The sequence below is a fragment of the Bufo gargarizans genome, chromosome 7 (genome assembly GCF_014858855.1).
Source record: "Bufo gargarizans isolate SCDJY-AF-19 chromosome 7, ASM1485885v1, whole genome shotgun sequence".
NCBI classification, from domain to species: Eukaryota; Metazoa; Chordata; class Amphibia; order Anura; family Bufonidae; genus Bufo; species Bufo gargarizans.
Window position 1 is genome coordinate 201,074,578 of NC_058086.1, and position 22,765 is coordinate 201,097,342.

The 22,765-nt window shown below is 45.0% G+C and overlaps 1 protein-coding gene across 17 annotated transcripts in view; it reads right to left on the reverse strand.

The window, feature by feature from the left end:
- Nucleotides 1–22,765, reverse strand: part of MITF (melanocyte inducing transcription factor) — a 197,893-nt gene that overhangs the window by 19,388 nt on the left and 155,740 nt on the right. For 8 of the 17 annotated variants that reach the window (XM_044300728.1, XM_044300739.1, XM_044300736.1 and 5 more), the window contains exons 3-5: nucleotides 5,439–5,657; nucleotides 3,109–3,165; nucleotides 2,191–2,283 (exon numbers count right to left, since the gene is read on the reverse strand). In XM_044300728.1, the coding sequence (XP_044156663.1) occupies nucleotides 2,191–2,283; nucleotides 3,109–3,165; nucleotides 5,439–5,657 (369 nt within the window). Of the gene's footprint in view, nucleotides 1–2,190; nucleotides 2,284–3,108; nucleotides 3,166–5,438; nucleotides 5,658–7,781; nucleotides 7,904–22,765 lie in introns of those variants that run through there. The other 9 variants (XM_044300738.1, XM_044300732.1, XM_044300740.1 and 6 more) reach the window with 3 other exon arrangements.

A 22,765-nucleotide genomic window follows, 5' to 3' on the forward strand; every position in this document is an offset into this window, starting at 1 on the left:
TATTATGCTCTTAAATCGATGTCCATGCAGGGGGATTTAGAGCTCTGTTTAAAAAAAAAAAAAAAATTCTACCCACTATAAAGATATATTAACCCCTTAAAGAGCGAGCCTATTTTCATTTTTACATTTTAGATTATTTCCTCCTCATGTTCCAAAAGCCCAAAACTTTTTTTTTTTTTCCGTTCACATAGCTATAGGAAGGCTTATTTTTGGCGGGACAAGATGCATTTTTTAGTGCCACCATTTAATTTACCATGTCTTGTATTAGAAAATAGGAAAAAAAAACTCTGTGTGGCAAAAAAAAAAAAATGAATTCCACCAAGGTTTTTGGGGTTTTGCCATCACAGCGTTCACTATGCACTAAAGATGACCTGACGCTCCTATTCTGCGGCTCAATACGAATGCAGCAATACCAAACTTGTTGGTATTGGTTTTTTTTTTTTGTTTTGCTACTTAAAAAAATATAAAAATATAAAAAATCTAAATTTTCTTTGCATCGCTATATTCCGACAGCCATAACTTTTTTAGATTTCGGTCTACAGAGCTGTATAAGGGCTTATTTTTTTCGTAACGAACTGTAGTTTTTATTGATACCATTTCTGTAGTATATACCAAGTTTTGATCACCATTATTCAATTTTTTGCGGGGACAAAATGACCAAAAAAGTGGCAAATCACGTGCAGGAATTTTGTTTTCTATATTTTAATAGTTTAGACATTTTTGGACGTGGCGATACCCAATATGTTTGTTTATTTTTATTGTTTATGTATTTTTATATGTAAAATTGGGAAAGGGAGGTGATTCAAACTTTTAATACACTAGTGTTTTTTTTACTTTTTTAAATTCACCCTAATGGATATTTATTAGGGTGAATAGGATTTTTACCCCCTCCATGATGAGCTATGCCTCGTGCACAGCTCAGCATGGAGAATGCAATGGCAGGCCTGGATCGCTTCAGAAGCATCCAGGTTGCCATGGCAATCAATCATAGCCCCGCAATTTCACTGCGGGGGCTCCTATCGGAAGGCAAAGGGAACCGCATCCCTCTGCCTTCACTCACAGGTGCCACGATCAGCGTTGATCGCGGCACCTGAGGGGTTAAACGATGAGGGGGGGGGCGACGCAATCGCCGCTCGCTGTCAGTGCGGCCGGGTGCCAGCTGTATAAAACAGCCGGCACACGGCGCGTATGGAGCAGGGTCCATATATATACGGCGTTCTAGGTTAAGGGGTTAAGAAATCAATAAGCATTGCATTTTGTACATTAAATAGTGTTCAACGGTGGACATTCACTTTAAGGCTGGGGCCGCAGCTAATACCCAACCTGAATGTGTCCTTATAGGAAAATGGCTGCATGGCGTATGTGCAGTTGTTGTCTTTTTGCAAAAACACTAGCAACTTTCTTTCCCATGCCGCGATTTTACACGGACTACAACTAGCCTTAAAGGGGTCGGCTCATCTTAGACAGTGATGACATATCCCCACCCCTACCTCCAGAACAGGGCCGCCAAAGAGAGCGAAGAGCAACCTCGCATGCACGGCTACACTCTGTACACCGCTATGAGACTTCCCCCAAAAAAAAGCCAAGGGTGCTTGCTTGGTTATTTTCAGATCCTCCACGGCAGTGGAGAGCATGCTGCACATGCGCTGTGTGGTCTCCTTCACTTCGGGGGTCCTATTCTGGAGATAGAAGTGGGTCCCAGAGGTGGAACCAGCGCCTATCTGACATTGGTGGCATATCCAAGTGATAGGTCAACCCCCTTAACCTCATATCTTTTAGTCATCTGGTGCTGTAACCGTGAGGCTAGCGTCACATGGTGGTGACATTTGGTCATGCATGAATCTTTGCAAAATCAGGACATAAGGATGCAGCCATCAGAAAAAGTCCAACCTGTTGGAAGGTGACTTTGTTTCTCAAGGTCTTGTTGCAGTAGTCCGCTGATTTTGCAAAGATTCACGCATGACCAAATGTCACCACCATGTGACGCTAGCCTCACGGTTACAGCACCAGATGACTAAAAGATATGAGGTTAAAGGGGTGCAACCAAATGTCATTGTGTAGCTCCACGTAACTCTATCCAACAACATCATGTCTGCAGTTTAGTAACACTACTATTTCGGTTTGTTGTATGATATGAATGATGCCATATCATAATAAACATAATATAGACACTGGGGAACACTACCGTACCGTGTTTGCCATCTGCATTCCAGGATCCATCATGAGCATTTCTTCATTATAACTAGATTCCAAGCTTATAATGTCGTCGATTACGTCGTCCATCTGCAAAGCATTAAGTAGAAGTGAAATGGCGGCATTACATTTTGCTTTTTAAAGGGAACCTGTCACCGGGATTTTGGGTACAGAGCTGAGGACATGGGTTGCTAGATGGCCGCTAGCACATCCGCAATACCCAGTCCCCATAGCTCTGTGTGCTTTTATTGTGTAAAAAAACGATTTGATACATATGCAAATTAACATAAAAGAGTCATATCTTACTTGTGTGGCCAGAGAAGAGTCATATTTTCAAGCTCTGACTCATCTCAGGGTAATTTGCATATGTATCAAATCAGTTTTTTTACACAATAAAAGCACACAGAGCTATGGGGACTGGGGATTGCGGATGTGCTAGCGGCCATCTAGCAACCCATGTCCTCAGCTCTATACACAAAATCCCAGTGACAGGTTCCCTTTAAAGTGTACTCTTCATTTCATATATATTTATATCAAGCTAGGGCCTCCATTCTTCATTTTACTGTAAACATAGTTATAAAATTTTTATCTAATTTTCTTTTATACAAAGTCCCCATAGATATCTAGTCCTAAATGCCCTGTATATATATATATATATATATATATACACTCACCTAAAGAATTATTAGGAACACCTGTTCTATTTCTCATTAATGCGATTATCTAGTCAACCAATCACATGGCAGTTGCTTCAATGCATGTCGGGTTGTGGTCCTGGTCAAGACAATCTCCTGAACTCCAAACTGAATGTCAGAATGGGAAAGAAAGGTGGGCTACAACAGCAGAAGACCCCACCGGGTACCACTCATCTCCACTACAAATAGGAAAAAGAGGCTACAATTTGCACGAGCTCACCAAAAGTGGACTGTTGAAGACTGGAAAAATGTTGCCTGGTCTGATGAGTCTCGATTTCTGTTGAGACATTCAAATGGTAGAGTCCGAATTTGGCGTAAACAGAATGAGAACATGTATCCATCATGCCTTGTTACCACTGTGCAGGTTGGTGGTGGTGGTGTAATGGTGTGGGGGATGTTTTCTGGGCACACTTTAGGCCCCTTAGTGCCAATTGGCCATCGTTTAAATGCCACGGGCTACCTGAGCATTGTTTCTGAGCATGTCCATCCCTTCATGACCACCATGTACCCATCCTCTGATGGCTACTTCCAGCAGGATAATGCACCATGTCACAAAGCTCCAATCATTTCAAATTGGTTTCTTGAACATGACAATGAGTTCACTGGACTAAAATGGCCCCACAGTCACCAGATCTCAACCCAATAGAGCATCTTTGGGATGTGGTGGAACGGGAGCTTCGTGCCCTGGATGTGCATCCCTCAAATCTCCATCAACTGCAAGAGGCTATCCTATCAATATGGGCCAACATTTCTAAAGAATGCTATCAGCACCTTGTTGAATCAATGCCACGTAGAATTAAGGCAAAAGGGGGTCCGACACCGTATTAGTACGGTGTTCCTAATAATTCTTTAGGTGAGTGCATAGTGAAATAAAATCTAGCTGCATGCAGCCGCCACTAGGGGGAGCTCACTAGATACAGGTTAACAATAATAAATCCATCTTCAGTGAGCTCCCTCTAGTGGCAACTGCACATCAGTCACAACCACTACCAAATTATGGTTCTGGTAAACTATGAAGGGGAAGCAGAGCTCACTCCAGTACCATGGCCCCTCTGGTCAGATGATCTGCAGAGGTGCTGGGAGCTGAACCTCCAGCCATCTAATTTTAAAACTCTCTTCAAGATGTATTAGGTAGGCAGTCGCGACTAGAGTGAGCTCACCTTAAGTCAGAGTTTCACTTTAAGCCTATTTTCCTTCATTTTGAAAGGTTAAATCAATGATTGTAGGCTTACAAAATGTGGCATTTTACACCGACCTGGTTTCTTCACAATTAGCGAGTGATGCTGACTTATTCTATTTTTGGAATTAACACCTTGAGGAGTTACACAAAGTAAAGTTTTCTCAATTCCAGGTTTTCTATTTAACATGCAAATGAGGTAACATATAGGTTATGGAAAGACGTCTGAAGCGCCGTGACCTCAAGAGCATGTAAAAGGCATCAGAATACTGTATATGGAGATTATTAATGCAATAATACGGACCTCTAAACGTCTCGGTCATGTACGCAAACGACCGACCTCTCACAAGATCAGCATAAGATGTCCATTATTTACATATAGAGCAAATCTCAAAACTTTGGTTTTACCAAGAGTGGAAACGGAGCTTCGCAGTCTAAAAGGGGACTACTTCAGTATTATGGTAGGATTATACGACAGTTTCCCTATAAATACCATATTTTATAGGTTACTGTAGCAGTGGCGTGAAGGGTTAAAAAGGAGAAAAGAAGGTGAAAAGGGAGAAAGAAAAGGACAAATATGAGAAAGAAGAAAAAGAAGAGAAAAAAGAAAGAGGAAATATAAAAGAAAAAAAGAAATGAGATACAAAAAGGAGAAAAAAAAGAAAGGAGAAGAAAAGAATAAGAAAGATGAAAGGTTAAAAGAACACAAAGGGAAAAGAAGTAAAGGAAACTAAAACAAAAGAGAAGGAATTAGTAAATGAAAAGAATGAGGAAGAAGTAAAGATAAATGAGGGAGAAAGAAAAACCAAACATGAGGAGGAAAAAAAGGAGAATACGGAGAAAAGAAATGGAAAAGAAAGTGAAAAAAGATAAGAAGTAAAAAAATGGAGAGGAAAGAATAACAGAAAGGTTAAAAGAACACAGAGGAAAATAAAGTTAAGGAAGAGAACGTAGAAAAAGATTTGAAAAGAAGGAAAAGATCGAGGAAGTAGAATAGGTAAATAAAGGATAAAGAAGACTGCAGAAAAAGAATAAAGAAAAGAAAGAAATAATTTTAAAAAAAATGAAAGTGAAAGAAGATGGAAGAAAAATATAAAAAATATCTGATGGAAAAAAAATTAAAAAGAAACAATAAAGGGAGAAAGAATAAATAATACATAAAGAAAAAGAAGAGAGAAAAAATTTGAAGTACAAGAAGAAAACACAAAGAAATAATAATAGAAGGAGAAATAAGGCGAAGAGCAAAGCAACAAATAAAATGAACAAAAGGAAGAAGGAGGAAGAAAACAATGAAAAAGCAGAAAAAAATAAAATAAGGAACATGAGAAAAGTAATGAGATTTTTTAATCCTGTATGATGGGAGTTGTACTCACCTCTTTCTCGCAGGTTGTACTTAGCGTCAGCATAGCCATGGGGCTGTTAGGCGCACTGTTCCCTGGACCGGGTGGCATGATGTGGTCCCCAGGCTGGTTGGGACAGGGCAGGCTTAGTGCTTTGTTGCAATGTTTGGCTGTAGTTAAGTACTGCTGCACCTGCTGCTTTTGTGCTTGTTGGATGTGATATTTTGTCGGGTTTTCAAGGTGAGTCTGCACCTGAAAAATACAAATAAGATGAAAGCTTGGACACCTAATCGGATGCAGGCAGGATGCTGGGAGCCAAAGGGTGGAGAACATTGCACAGGTAATAGTCGACTTTCACAATGCCTTTAGACTACTTGGCTTGTTCCAAGAGTCTCCTCTATCTCAGTATGTTCCTGGAGGATGGTGGAATAAAGTGCCCCAAGAAAAAACCTCATGTCAGAACAACATGGAATAGAAGTACCAAGAAGATACATGTCTTGGCAAAAACATGAGCAGCTTTCCTTGCCTATTTCTAAAGCTCAAAAGCTATGAAGTCCCTAATTTTTTATGCTTTTTTTCACCCCTAGGGTGAAATGTATGTACCGTATGCATTTTGCAGTCCGCAAAAAAACAAAAACAAACAGATGACATTCGTATTACGCCTGTGTTGCATCATTATTATTTTTTGCAGATCCATTGTAACAATGCCTGTCCTTGTCCGCAAAATAGGACATGTTCTATTTTTTTTGCAAAACGGACATACAGACATACGGGCATACGCACACAGAATGCACACAGAGTAATTTCAGGTTTTTGGCGGACCCATTGAAGTGAATGGTTCCGCATATGGGCTGGAAAAAAAAAAACGGAACAGACACAGAAACAAAATACGTTCGTGTGCATGAGCCTTAAAGAACTGTATTAAACCTTGGTCGTGATTACTTGCACTCTAGTTAAAAAAAAAAAAGTAAATCTATTTTTGTTTGTTTTCTTCTGTCAAGTTTTTGAAAAGAAAATTCTACACAACAGTTTTCCCCAGTTATCTCTGTGTTTGAGAAAAGCAAGCGAGAGACAATATGGCCACAACTCACAGGGGTCACCACCCAACATCTTAAAAAAAAAAAAGAAACATCCAGTAGTTGCCCCAACCCTGAACTGTCGCATTACTAAATGGATTTTGCAGCCGTCAAAACTTTGAGACATTTAATGAGGCACATCGCACATGGGAGACTTTAAATTTAAAGGTTAAAAGCCCAAATCCTATTACAGTAAGTCCTGATTAACATTCAGTTTTGATGCAACTTTTTGAGCCAAACAGAAGTGAATACAAAGGAGAGAAGTGTCAGTCTTCTGGCTTTGGCTTGAAAAACGTTTCAAAAACTACAATTGTGAACCAAGCTTTCTAGAGATCATGTGGGAGATACCAACTATAGTACTTTGCCAATGAAGCACTGCAGCTACAGCAAAAGCGACAAGCAATATTTGCAAAAATGGTCACTGCCAAAGGAATAGAAAAATAAATATGGGTGGAAACAGTGCCGAGGGGAGGTTGGAAATAAAGACATCAAAAGTGAAGGAGCTGTTACTGTTTGGATATAATAATATACTGAAAAGCAAACCAAATTTATAGCAGATATTGTAATACAAAAAACAAATACATAAATACAATGCAAAATATTTTTGTATCATTCTGTTGTTTTGTTTATTTTATTTCTTTTTAGTCCAAAAATAGCCTAGAATTTACAAATCACAAAAATATCTGCATGTGTCAGAAGCCGATTTAGAAAAAAAATTGGCAAAACATATACAAAAATAATGATGTAAGAAAATATAGCAAATAGTTAATGTCTTCATTCTGGCCTTGCCGCTAAAGAGAAAAAATATTATTAGTTTTTAGAGAATGTAATTATAAAAAATAAAAACTAATCTATACATTTTCATGAGAAATTAAAGACCCATGCTTTGTTTAATCCACATATGAAACCTCGAAACGCAGAAAGAAAAAAAAGCTGTGCTATGCAAATGCAGCAGAGCTGAATTTGTCATTCACCATCGCTACTCAGTAGCTTTACCTGGAAACCTGAAGAGACGCTATATGATGCCAAAGCCAAGAGAAACTCAGTTCCGCTACAATTCGGAAGTGCCAACTTTTGGCATTTAGGACAAATCATGAAATCTCCGTGATAACAGGTATCTGCTACCTGTGCTTTTATATAAGACTGCAAGAGTCACAGAAATAGTCCAAGACTAAATTCCGCTCTGCTACATCTGTGCATGTAACAACACATAAAGCATCATAATACACTATAAAAGGTAATACAAACAACCTACATCAAATATAAAGCAAAAACAAAGATAAAGACAGCGGAATCTCACCTGGTAGTGGTTATAGTCGAGCATTTCCAGCATATTACTATGAGTTTTAACCTAAATCCTTTAATTTTGGCGATTAGTGACTCTTGAGCAGCCTTACACAACCACCACAAACAAGTTTTTTTTGAAAGTGTGCTAAAGAAACTTTATTACTGGAGTCCAGGGCTTATAATAAGCTAAGCTAATTAGTTACGCGTGTAAAGAAACAAACGCTTCATACAAGAGGCTTTTTGGAGGCAACGCAAGTGTAGTCATTTATTTAGATACTATTTTTTTTAACGACTTTGACGTCATGCTTTTTTATAAACATAAAAGGGTCTCTTTAAGGGGCCGTGTTATCAAAGTCAAATTGACAAAACGCTCCAGGCGTTCCATCTATTCATCTTTTGTTCCAGTCCTACGGATAAACAATGGTAGGCCTTCTAATACATAAGGTTAAAAAGTTGTGTGTTCTTTATCTTACTTTTCTCTTTTTTTTTTTTTTATATATTTTAAAAAAAGGAGACTTTGCATTAAAATTGCTACGCACGAGTCTCCTCCACACATGTATATCTTCCTTCCATACAAAGAAAGGATGGCTCCATGTTTTGTATGTTCACGTGAAAGGTTGGATCATACAGATTCATAACTCGGGGTCTCTAGGAAGAACAATTCATGGGTTGAGGGGTAGCCCCTTGGTAGCAACTTGGAAAGGGGGTGGAAGGGAACTAATGCTCATATACATTATGTTAAGACTAAATGATCCAACCAAAAAGCTGAGGACCAGTCAAACAAAAAGCAACAACATGATATATAACCTTCAGCAAACACTGGTTGATAGGCGTAACCTGAAGCTCCTGTGTAAAAAACGGGGCCTTCACCTACCATGTGCCCTTTATAATGATGATGTCTTCTTATATGCCACCAGGACCCAGTTGTACCTTCTATAGCTGTACCTGTAGCCAAAATTGGATAAAACATCCATTTCTGATGACTTTCATCTAATGTTTTTGGCCTGCTTTAAACTTATAAGCTACATAGATTCATTTTCCGGTGTCTAGAGGGATTGCTCTTTTCCTTCAATCACACAGGACTTAGTAGAAGACCCCCATAAGTTACTGGGTGTCGGAAATGGCCACTGTTGAAATGAATCCTGGTCCCACTCCCAAGTGCAAGCAGAAGACCTCCATAATTGATATAATGTCTATAATGGCCAATTCTGAAATGCATCCGAGTCCCACCTCAGAACCTAAATACAAACCATGGAAATGACATTGGGGAACTTCTTTATTGTCTCTAATGCTGACTCTACATAGCTACAACATTTATGAAATTGGATTACAGAATAACAAAAACTCAAGAGATCAACTACATACAGGGCTTGACTGGCCATAGACCCTTTGGAGAAATTTATCGGTGGACCGATGCCCAGGTGGCCGCCTGAGATCTGATGCTCTTAGCATTAATGAACGCTAGGAGCATCAGATACGTATGCACCTGGCCAACAGCCACAAGTGCCCTCCTGAGGCCGGCAGTATTATGTGCTGCCCTGTGGTATTTGGCTCTGCCGGGGTGGTATTTTGTGTTGCACTGGCCAGCCTACTTTTGTTGTCCCTGCCTACTTGTGTTGCCCCACCTTCTATCAATCTGGACCTACCTACAACATTTGTCCACTTTTGTTTTTTTTTCCAGGGCCACTTTCATTTCACAGTCCGCCCATAACTAAATATCTCCAAAACTTTACCTTTTAGTCTCATAGTTGACCAGGTAGTTGATCTAGGGTGGAGATGACAGAGGAAGTTCTCCAAGAACTGGTTCATGCCACCACATCTCACCGCACAGCAAAAATATTTTTGTCTCCTTTGTTAACCGGAAGGGGGTCAACTTGAGCTTGAGCCCCCCCTCTCCACAGTCTATGCTCACCCTTTTGGCTGTTTTAGTCAACCAGTCCGGAGCCATGTCTGGAGGTCAGCCTTGGCTTTAGTGTCTCAAATGTCCACGACCTTCTCCCCCTTCCTTAGGTCAACAAACTTTGAAGGGGCATTAGACAAGGGTCTGTCAAAAACAAACAGCCTCTTCATAAATCAGGCTCTGGAGAAGAAAAGAGTGAAGGGAAACAGAGACATGTAGATCCTGCCGAGAGATATGAAGCGAGGCTTGGAGGAAAATATTCTATTATATGTTTACTTACGTGTATTAATTCACCAATGTTAACATATGCTAATAAGACTACCCCATGAAAATTGGGACCTTTGCCAACTTAACTGCAAGAGGAACGAATAGTAAGCCCCAGATCCCCTGGCAATAACAGATGATTCAGGAACCAGACCTGCGGTGACCAGACAATAACCAGGCCAGCTTCAATCTGAAACGTGGATGTCTGATGAGACTAAACCAGTGCAATTCTTGCTGACTAATCCATGGGGCTTACCCATGTATGAGTCCAAAGTTAGCACATTTCAGTGTCTAGAGTAGATTTCTACTACAGTCAAGCTGGGGGCACTGTTGCATGGGTGTCTCTGGAAAGAGCTGACTAAAGACAGTGGTGAAAAGTGGTACTGCACCTAACCAAATGGAAAGTAGACCTCAACAGAATTTAAAGGCAACGTCTACCAGAAGTATCCTATAGTAAGAGCCCCCACAGCAAGCTTTGCAGGCTTTTTTATCAGACCTGATGAACTGGTGTTCACACCAGTTCCTCTCGTAATACAAAGATTTACCATCACATCAAAACATCTGTAATCTGGAAAGCACCTTGTAGACTTTGATTAGCTGCTTTACATGGTCAATGCTAGAACTAATTCTAGAGTTTACAGTTAATCGTGCATATTTGCTTTACACAATGCCCCAGTTTGTGTTACCAGCCAGCCAGTAATGGGGCTGCCAAATAAGATTGGTTTTACACTCCTTACTGAATGCCATGTCCAATATCCATAACTATGGAACGAACAAGAACGTCAGAAGCAGAAATGAATCCAATCCAAACCTGTTTTATAACAGTACGTTATGCCCACACTGCAATCAAAACTGGACATAAAACCCGATAAGTACCCAGCAAAACAATGCAGTCAATACGTGCCCCCCAAAACAAAACCCGTGTGCAATATGAAACTCTACTGCTTAATAGAAAAGAAACTATAAAACAAAAAATGCAATACATACCTCCCAAAATATATGACCTCCCTCAAACAATTTTTAAAAAAAAATTGCAATAAATGCCATCCAAAATACGTGCCCTAAAAAACAAAACAAAAAATACCACACATGCCCTACAAAATACATATCCAAAAATATATATCCAAATACAAACAACAACAAAAACTAAAACATGTACCAAAAAAAGCAATAAAAACAATGCATGCCCCAATACAAAATATATGTTCTAAAAAAACAACACAAAACAATTCATACTCAAAAACACAAAACACGGAAATACAGTACATGCCCAAACACAAGAAGTGCACTGTCCACATGGATTTCTGGTGGATGATTTCATGTGTACGGTGGTCTCACGTCTCTCCCAACACTAGAGGATTGGGCTGCTTTACTTCAACATGCCTTATCCCTTTGTTCATAAGGAAGATTAGTCACTATCAGAGGTTTCTGGCAGCGATTTACATCCCGCTCCCCATTCGGAACACATGCAGGCTTGACCGAAACGAGGGTGCATGTGGGAGTTGTCAGAGATAGCTGTTAGCTGAATACGCCAGCTTTAAAATAGCGTGCATTCTGGCAGCCTGTTCCGGCACAGAACAGCCTGCCAGAATTCTACGGATCCGTCTTGGCCGGATGCAAACGAAATGCCCGCCGGACCCATTAATTAATAATGGGGTCTGGCAGGGAGCTCCGTGCCGCGGATGTGAAAGTATCCTTAATTACATCATGAAAGGGGTTTTCCCATCTTAAAACCTATTTCCATATGCCCTATTAAGAGACATTGGCATCATAGGGGGAGGTGGTCCCATTCTCAGGAGCCAGAATGGCCCTTCCATGGATTACGACCACTGCTGGATAAAATGTATGGCCAGACACAGCTTCCACCTGCAGTCACTGGGGGCTTCGGATGGTGACTACATGACCATATACCGTATTTTTCACCACATAAGACGTACTGCGTCTTATGGTGCGAATACAAATGAGTGCTTCCATTATGGAAGCGCTCATAAGTACCGGAGGACCGGGAAGCGGTGAAGGCTCTGCACTCACTGCTTGCTGGTCCTCTGTTGTTGGCTGTGCTGTGGCTGCCCACAGCATTAGGGCGCTCTGTGATCTCACGTTGTGCATGTAGGGGTCACAGCATAGCCGATGCCAGGAGTAAAAGGATCATGCTGGAGAAGACGAGCGGCGGCGTCCGGAGGAGGAGAGGCAAGTGATTTTTTTATTTTATGTGATATGAGGCATGTGGGCTGATGATATGAGGCTGGGGGCTGATGATATGAGGCAGGGGGCTAATAATATCAGGCTGGGGGCTGGTGATATGAGGATGGGGGCTGGTGATATGAGGTATATAGGCTAATATGAGCCTGAATGGGGGGGGGGGTCTTTTTTATTTTGGTCTGAATGGGGGTCATTCACATTGGGGTCTGATCTGAGGTCTTATTGGGGTCTTATTAACATTGGGGGTCTGACCTGAGGTCTAATGAAAAATGTTTTTTCTTATTGTTCTCCTCTAAAACCTAGGTGCGTCTTGTTTCTCTATATGTGTTGGGCATGGAACCTATACTGGATGAGACGTAGAGGGACCTATGGGCTTATTCCCCTAAAACAAGGTCTATATTCTCACAACCATTAAGTCCCCAATCCACAAATAAGTTTATGATGTTGGAGGATGGAGCTGGGGCTGGGGGGGATAAGCATACCACAGATTTACAGAGGACATTCATGCGGCTCGGGGACAGAATAGACATTTGTTCTGTCTGAATTGCTGCAGGTCTTGGAGTTTATCACTTAAAAATAAGTTATTTTTCCAGGCCCTTCTCCCGGCTGAATGGAACGTTTTGTTTTGTCAAAGATTGCAATATCATGGGATTTGAAAGCAAAGTTTAAAATATGTTAACATTTGTTTTTCAAACAATGCACATCCCCCCACAGTGAAGATATCTGCCTACGGAAAGAATGAAGATGGCTACGGATAAGGGGATCTTAAAGGGGTTGTCTCATTATGGACAATATCGCTAGGATATGTCCCCATTGTCTTATAGGTGTGGGTCCTATATCGAGAACAGAGCCCCGAAAGTGAAGGAGGGCGCACTGCTCAGCAGCCCTCCATTCATTTTCTTAGCGAAAATAGCCAAGGGCTGGCTCGGTTTTTTCCATCGGCCTCATAGAAATGAATGGGAGCGGGGGACATATTTTATCTTTTTGTGGAGCGGCCATACATATGCGGTAAGCACACGGTTGATCCATCTGCTTTCCGCATTCATATGTCCGTCCCACATAAAGTTAGAACATGTCTTATACTTGTCTGCACAATGCAGACCACGGACCCATTGAAGTCAATGGGTTCGCAAAAAATACAGATGCAACATGAATGGTATTCATATTTTGCAGGTCTGCAAACTGCAAAATACAGACGGTCGTGTGCATGAGGCCTAACTCTGTACATACATTACATTACTTATCCTGTACTGATCCTGAGTTATATCCTGTATTATACTCCAGAGCTGCACTCACTATTCTGCTGGTGCAGTCACTCTGTACATACATTACATTACTTATCCTGTACTGATCCTGAGTTATATCCTGTATTATACTCCAGAGCTGCACTCACTATTCTGCTTTTAAAATCACTGTGTACATACATTACTTATCCGATACTGATCCTGAGTTACATGCTGTATTATACTCCAGAGCTGCACTCATTATTCTGCCTTTAAAGTCACTGTGTACATACATTACTTATCCGATACTGATCCTGAGTTAGGGTACTTTCACACTTGCGGCAGGACGGATCCGACAGGCTGTTCACCATGTCTGATCCGTCCTGCGGCTATTTCGCCGTGCCGCCGTGCCGCCGGACCGCCGCTCCGTCCCCATTTACTATAATGGGGACGGGGGCGGAGCTCCGGCGCAGTACGGCGAAAGCCGCCGGACTAAAAAGTCGGACATGCAGTACTTTTTAGTCCGGCGGCTTTCGCCGTGCACCGCCGTGCTGCGCCGGAGCGCCGCCCCCGTCCCCATCAATGGGGACGGAGCGGCGGTCCGGCAGTACGGCGAAATAGCCGCAGGATGGATTCGACATGGTGAACAGCCTGTCGGATCCGTCCTGCCGCAAGTGTGAAAGTACCCTTACATCCTGTATTATACTCCAGAGCTGCACTCACTATTCTGCTGGTGTAGTCACTGTGCACATAATGTGACACAGTGAGGGGATTGGTCTAGGAAAACAGGTATTTTCCTCCCAGCGTGTGCTGCTGGGCTGATTTGCATCTGGGACCCGCAATTATATCTGCAACGGAGTCCGCAAAGTGAAGGAGAGCGCATGCATGGCTAACCTCCATTAATTTCTATGGGAGCGCCAAAAATACCCGAGTGCTGGTTCGGCTATTTCATCAGCCAAATAGAAGTGAATGGAGCGGCAGCTGAACGTTCACTGCGCACTTTCCATTCATTTCTATGGGAATTCCGAAAAACAGCCGCCGTTTGCGGTTCTTTTACTTTGTGGGCTCCCAGAGGTGGGACCCACACCTATCAGCCATGGGTGGCATGTCCTAGGTGGGAGCCACACCTATCAGACATGGGTGGCATGTCCTAGGTGGGAGCCACACCTATCAGCCATGGGTGGCATGTCCTAGGTGGGAGCCACACCTATCAGCCATGGGTGGCATGTCCTAGGTGGGACCCACACCTATCAGACATGGGAGGCATGTCCTAGGTGGGACCCACACCTATCAGACATGGGTGGCATGTCCTAGGTGGAGCCCACACCTATCAGACATGGGTGGCATGTCCTAGGTGGGACCCACACCTATCAGCCATGGCTGGCATGTCCTAGGTGGGACCCACACCTATCAGCCATGGGTGCCATGTCCTAGGTTGAGCCCACACCTATCAGCCATGGGTGGCATGTCCTAGGTGGGACCCACACCTATCAGCCATGGGTGGCATGTCCTAGGTTGAGCCCACACCTATCAGCCATGGGTGGCATGTCCTAGGTTGAGCCCACACCTATCAGCCATGGGTGGCATGTCCTAGGTTGAGCCCACACCTATCAGCCATGGGTGGCATGTCCTAGGTGGGACCCACACCTATCAGCCATGGGTGCCATGTCCTAGGTTGAGCCCACACCTATCAGCCATGGGTGGCATGTCCTAGGTGGGACCCACACCTATCAGCCATGGGTGGCATGTCCTAGGTGGGACCCACACCTATCAGCCATGGGTGGCATGTCCTAGGTGGGACCCACACCTATCAGCCATGGGTGGCATGTCCTAGGTGGGACCCACACCTATCAGCCATGGGTGGCATGTCCTAGGTGGGACCCAAACCTATCAGCCATGGGTGGCATGTCCTAGGTGGGACCCACACCTATCAGACATGGGTGGCATGTCCTAGGTGGGACCCACACCTATCAGCCATGGGTGGCATGTCCTAGGTGGGACCCACACCTATCAGCCATGGGTGGCATGTCCTAGGTTGAGCCCACACCTATCAGCCATGGGTGGCATGTCCTAGGTGGGACCCACACCTATCAGCCATGGGTGCCATGTCCTAGGTTGAGCCCACACCTATCAGCCATGGGTGGCATGTCCTAGGTGGGACCCACACCTATCAGACATGGGAGGCATGTCCTAGGTGGGACCCACACCTATCAGACATGGGTGGCATGTCCTAGGTGGAGCCCACACCTATCAGACATGGGTGGCATGTCCTAGGTGGGACCCACACCTATCAGCCATGGCTGGCATGTCCTAGGTGGGACCCACACCTATCAGCCATGGGTGCCATGTCCTAGGTTGAGCCCACACCTATCAGCCATGGGTGGCATGTCCTAGGTGGGACCCACACCTATCAGCCATGGGTGGCATGTCCTAGGTTGAGCCCACACCTATCAGACATGGGTGGCATGTCCTAGGTTGAGCCCACACCTATCAGCCATGGGTGGCATGTCCTAGGTTGAGCCCACACCTATCAGCCATGGGTGGCATGTCCTAGGTGGGACCCACACCTATCAGCCATGGGTGCCATGTCCTAGGTTGAGCCCACACCTATCAGCCATGGGTGGCATGTCCTAGGTGGGACCCACACCTATCAGACATGGGTGGCATGTCCTAGGTGGGACCCACACCTATCAGCCATGGGTGGCATGTCCTAGGTGGGACCCACACCTATCAGCCATGGGTGGCATGTCCTAGGTGGGACCCAAACCTATCAGCCATGGGTGGCATGTCCTAGGTGGGACCCACACCTATCAGACATGGGTGGCATGTCCTAGGTGGGACCCACACCTATCAGCCATGGGTGGCATGTCCTAGGTGGGACCCACACCTATCAGCCATGGGTGGCATGTCCTAGGTTGAGCCACACCTATCAGCCATGGGTGGCATGTCCTAGGTGGGACCCACACCTATCAGCCATGGGTGCCATGTCCTAGGTTGAGCCCACACCTATCAGCCATGGGTGGCATGTCCTAGGTGGGACCCCAAACCTATCAGACATGGGTGGCATGTCCTAGGTGGGACCCACACCTATCAGACATGGGTGGCATGTCCTAGGTGGGACCCACACCTATCAGACATGGGTGGCATGTCCTAGGTGGGACCCACACCTATCAGCCATGGGTGGCATGTCCTAGGTGGACCCCAAACCTATCAGCCATGGGTGGCATGTCCCAGGTGGGACCCACACGTATCAGACATGGGTGGCATGTCCTAGGTTGAGCCCACACCTATCAGCCATGGGTGGCATGTCCTAGGTGGGACCCACACCTATCAGCCATGGGTGGCATGTCCTAGGTGGGACCCAAACCTATCAGCCATGGGTGGCATGTCCCAGGTGGGACCCACACGTATCAGACATGGGTGGCATGTCCTAGGTTGAGCCCACACCTATCAGCCATGGGTGGCATGTCCTAGGTGGGACCCACACGTATCAGACATGGTGGCATGTTCCTAGGTGGGACCCACACGTATCAGACATGGGTGGCATGTCCTAGGTGGGACCCACACCTATCAGCCATGGGTGGCGTGTCCTAGGTGGGACCCACACCTATCAGACATGGGTGGCATGTCCTAGGTGGGACCCACACCTATCAGCCATGGGTGGCATGTCCTAGGTAGGACCCACACCTATCAGCCATGGGTGGCGTGTCCTAGGTGGGACCCACACCTATCAGACATGGGTGGCATGTCCTAGGTGGGACCCACACCTATCAGACATGGGTGGCATGTCCTAGGTGGGACCCACACCTATCAGCCATGGGTGCCATGTCCTAGGTTGAGCCCACACCTATCAGCCATGGGTGGCATGTCCTAGGTGGGACCCAAACCTATCGCCATGGGTGGCATGTCCCGGTGGGACCCACACGTATCAGACATGGGTGGCATGTCCTAGGTTGAGCCCACACCTATCAGCCATGGGTGGCATGTCCTAGGTGGGACCCACACCTATCAGACATGGGTGGCATGTCCTAGGTGGGACCCACACGTATCAGACATGGGTGGCATGTCCTAGGTGGGACCCACACGTATCAGACATGGGTGGCATGTCCTAGATGGGACCCACACCTATCAGCCATGGGTGGCGTGTCCTAGGTGGGACCCACACCTATCAGACATGGGTGGCATGTCCTAGGTGGGACCCACACCTATCAGCCATGGGTGGCATGTCCTAGGTAGGACCCACACCTATCAGCCATGGGTGGCATGTCCTACCCCTTTGGAATATGTTTCACTATGAGGTTTTAAATTAGTAAAACACCTTCCCTTTACCTTCTAGAAATGTATGAATAAACTGACAACTGGGTGTCATCATTCTCCCTGTTAGAGAGGTGCCTCCCTAAACAGACAGACATGTCAGAGTGTATAGGGACAGGACACACCCCTAATGGGAAACCCTCAGTTGAATTTGTACATTTCTAGGAGGAATAAAAGAGGAATGGTAGAAGAACTCTAGACTCGTTATTTCATGGACAGCATAATTATTTCCTAAGACAAATAAGAAGGGATGACTAGCCTTCTGATGACCTCAGGATAGGTCATCAATGTCTGATTGGTAGAGGTCCGACACCTGGCACCCCCGATCAACTGTTTACCGCTCACCAAGCACAGCGCTGTACATTGTATAGTGGCTGAGCTTGGTATTGCAGCCCAGACCCATTCAATGCATTTGGGTCTGAGCTGCACCTAGGCTACATGACATGATGACACTGGACGAAGTAGAGGTTGCAGCACTCATCAGAGAGCCGCAGCGTATCAGACAGCTGATCGGCGGGGGTGCCGGGTGCTGGACTCCCACAAATCAGACATTGATGACCTATCCAGCTATATAGCCCTAAGTAAAGTTTAGGCGTACTACGCAGTCCCTTATCTGAAGTCCATAAAAAAATAGATGAAAAACCGCAGCACTCCCAGTCTTGAATCCAATTTTGTGTTTATTAACACCGAAAAAAATAGCTGATTATCTGAAGTCCTGCACAAAAGCATTGGTTCTTCTAACCAAAAAAGTTAAAACGATTAAAAGTGCTGTGTTCAGATGGCAGAATATTTCTTGACCGACATGACAAAATAAGCATATTGTTTTCTTAAACCCCTTGAGATTCCCTCAGGGCTCCATAGGGGGCATATAATGGACACATTCTTAAGTTCACGCAATGATAAATAACTGACGATAGTCCACACTGACCGCCATCATTCCTCTACCATATCAGGAAACAATACTTGTAGTATCTTAGTTACTCTGTAGATCGGTCATGAGAGCGGAGACTAAAAATACTTATTGACCTCTCCCCATTAAGAACACATGCACACTTAGTGGGGGTCCAACTGCTCGGGAAGGGGTTAACCCATGAGTAATGTAGTACATGGCAAATCTCTAACAAAGCTAGAACCAGCCCTGTACCTCACATGGATCCAGAGATCTCCATATTCATTGCTTTGCTAGATCTATATCAAGCTAGCAGCTCAAGGGGAGTGTCCCTTCTGCTGCAGCTCACGGGGGCGTGTCCTTTCTGCTGCATCTCTCACCCTATCACAGCTCAGGAGACAGTTAAAGGATGGAACTGAGCATGTGCGACCAACTCAATGAGCCGGACAAAGAAATAAGAACAAACAAACAAACAGCAGATGGCGCTATACAGATACATCTTATTGAATAGCTCACTGGCTATACTAAATTTTTAATTACATGCAATTACAAAAGTATTCAGATCCAGGTGCTGGTTTGAAAACTGTAAAAAAACAAAAAAATTGTGGGACAACTGCTTTAACAAGTCATAGGCTGGAAAAGTGAGCTTTATCATGACATAAGGAAATGTCTTCAAGCCAACGCAAAATTTGAAAGTGGTGACTTTTTTGGACAGCCATCATGTAGAATGAAGCTAAACTAAAATGTAGGCAGAAACCACCTTAATGGGTTGCCTACCTTGGAAATCCTGTTTAGGAGGTTCCCCCCCATTATAAGCCAATCACAGGGTATCCAGCTGCTGGGGCCTCCAGTGATCAGCTGCAATCTGTGGGCGAACAAAGCGGTCAGTGCTCAATTTGCCTACAGCCCCACCACTGGGCAAAAGAAGCATTACATGAATCAAGTGTAAGATGCATATAGCTCTGTGCCAGGTCCTCCAGAGACAGATGGACTTTGCAGCTGATCTCTGCCCAAGCAGGGTCAAGGGAACCCTCTATCAACTCAGGACTTCCTAAAAATACTTCCTAAAAAATTGGCTAAAGCAGAAACCCACTTGACGGAAATATAGCCAATGTCTCAAGCCATGACAGTTATACTGTGGACCAACCTGTAGGCATCTTAGGTGGCTTTGCCAAACTGCTTGTCACAGTGCGGTTCACTGTGACAGTTGTGGCCGTGTAGGTTGGCTGCAGGCTGATGTCACACCCTGCCCTGTGGGTGTTCTGAGGAGATCTGTCAGAGTTGCTGCACGTGACTCGATCTGACAGTTTGTTTTGTTGTGGGTTTGAGCAGAATCCCACCTCCTCCCAGGTGTTGCTCTTTAGGTAATTGGTGAGGCTATTTATTCCTCCCTCTCCCTATGGCCTTTGCAGGTTATAGTTCTGCGTTGTGTGAGCTCTGGAAGTTTGGTGGATGGTCTTCTCCAACACATTTCTAGATAATTCCTTTTCCCTTGTTCCTTCTGTGTCTGTTTTGACTAGGCCTCTAGGGTGACGCTAGCTCCTTCGGTTGTTGAAGGAGCTGGGTGCCTTTTTCCCTCTTCCCTACAGCTGAGGGTTTGGTTCAGTGCGTTATAGTATTAGGTACGTGGGCATGTGCATATCTACCATCGAGATATGCACATGGGCATAGCAACTTAGGGAAAGTGTTTTAGGGATTGCTAGGAGGTGACCCCTTTGTTCCCTAGCATTTGGGGTCTAGTCAGTTGTTTTGTTTACTTTGCATATTCTGTTTCTTTCCCTTATCTTACCTACCGTGACAGCTGACACCTGTGTATGCTGGTTGCTTGGGACTGCGTGCTGGCTGCGGTGTGTGTGTGAACTGTGGCCTGTATCATTTGTTCTATGGTTCTGGTTATCCTGGTTCTGGTTAACATTCCCCGATCTGTTCCTGGGTGTGTCTTATCAGGTGCCCTTGTTATGCAGCTATTTCTACCTGTTAACTGGGGCAGGGGGTCAGTCTCTTGTGTCTTGCTGGGTGTAGCACCTTGCTGCTGAACCAGGGGGTTTTGCTATCTGCCCTTGTTTGTGGTGTCGCCTTGTAATGCATTTGTTGTTGTTGCCTTGTCTGATGTTCTATACCTGTCCTGTGATCATGTTGATGTTGTTATCCTTGTCCATGCCTTGCCTGATCTTCTGTACCTGTTCTGTCTGGATCCACTCTGTTCCATGTTTAGCCTAGCAGTGCTTTAACTACGTCTGATAGCTTTGCAGTGCTGACTGCTTCCGATCCTGCCTGTTCCATGTCCAGCCTGGCAGTGCTAACTGATTCTGATCTAGTCTGTTCCTTGTCTGTCCTGAAGTGCCTTCTGCTTCTGTTCCTGTGTTTGTCCTTCCTTCGTGAGAGGGTCCCTGGGTTCTCCAGAGGGGGAATCTCTAGTCTGTCCAGGCATCTGCTTCTTTGCCGGTTCCCTTTGTCTTGTTGTCTTATCCATGTCTTGTGTTTGCTTGGGTTCCAGTTCTGCTGTCTGTTCCGCTGGTGCTCGCACCTGCGTGGTTCCTGCAGGTAGCGGTCAAGTGTACCGGGACCTTCCTGGAGGTGCGACCAGTGAGCCCTCGGCCCAGTCATCCCCACCACCAGGGGCTCTGTGAAGAACGGGGCTCACTGGCGCTCTGCCACTGCTCTCTGGGTTTTGTCTCTGGTCTGCCGGTGCACTTGGTTCTGTGGTAGTGCTGCCACTAGAGATGAGCGAGTTTCATATTTTTTAATTTGGTCACGCTTCGTTTACTGGTAAAAGGTGAATTGCGTTATGGATTCCGTTACCATGGACCATAACGCAATTCTATGACGGAATGCATAATGGAATGCCTTTAGAGGCATTCCGTTATTCATTCCGTCATAATAGAAGTCTATGAGGTGAAAAACGGATCCGTCCCGTTTCCGTTATGCAGGGAAGTCCTTCTATTATGACGGAACGAATAACGGAATGCCTCTAAAGGCCTTATATTATGCATTCCACCAGTAAACGAAGCGTGACCGAATTAAAAAATATTAAATTTGCTCATCTCTAGCTACCACTATTGCTTAACCTGCTTTACTGTCATGTGCTTTTATTACATGTATAATAAAGTACTCTGCTGGTCCCTGGTCTGTTTTGCCTGTGTTCTGTTTGCAAGACGTCCCGGAGGTCTGCTTTGGGCCTCCGGGATGTGACACTGCTATTAATGGGTTTAATTTCCATAGATGTAGCAGAGGTATAGGAGCACTTTGGGACTAAGACATTTGTGCATGGGACCTATATATGCGTGCAATCGCTGTTCTCTTCCATGAGGTGGCACAATTCCTGCAAATCTTGGCTGAGAACATGAAAAAAGTCTCCACTTTCTGTAGCTGCCCCTTTATAGACGTTGCCAGTTCAGGACTAGTATTTCTGCTGCCTGATGTGAAAACTGAAATGGCCCCCCCATGCCAATTTCTTAACCTAAACCCTTTGCCACAATGAAAGCGCTCATTGCCCATGGCCCTTCTTCTGCCCCCCTCTTGACCCTAGCTGGTGCTGCCTGATCGCCTCATTGGTGGTGCAGGGGCCTTTGAGAGTCCATTGTTGAGTCCATCTTAGACCCTGGCTATAATGTAGAGAAGAAACAGGGAAGAATCAGCCAGCGTGGCACCCAGGGTCGGAATGGCCCACTAGAGCACCAGAGGATCCTCAGGTGGGCCCAAGCACTGACAATAATGGACCCCTAAGATCCTATATACACAGAGGGTGGGCCCTCAGAATCATTTCTTATGGTGGGCCCAACAAACTTCAGTCCGAGGCTGGTGGCACCCTCCATTACAGCCTATGGGAGGGTTAAGAAAACAAGTAAGCAAGCCTATAACCCCCTTCAAAGTGCAACGAAGAGCAAAAGATAGGACATGTCCTATCTTTTGCGGAGCGAAGGTACGGATCGGAAGCCCACGGAGACACTTTAAAGTCTGTGCTTCCACATCGCAAAAGATAATGTCTTAAAATTTTGCAGATCACTGACTTATTCAATTCAATGGGTCCGCACCCCAATACGGGATTCACATGGCCGGTGCCCATGCATTGCGGACCACTATTTGCAGTTCGCAGAGCAGAGCCCTTACGTTCGTGTGAATGAGCCCTAAAGGTGGAATTTGACTAAACTATCAAGTCTTACTGAATGCTGGTAATTACCTAGTCTTGTGATACTCCAGTAATG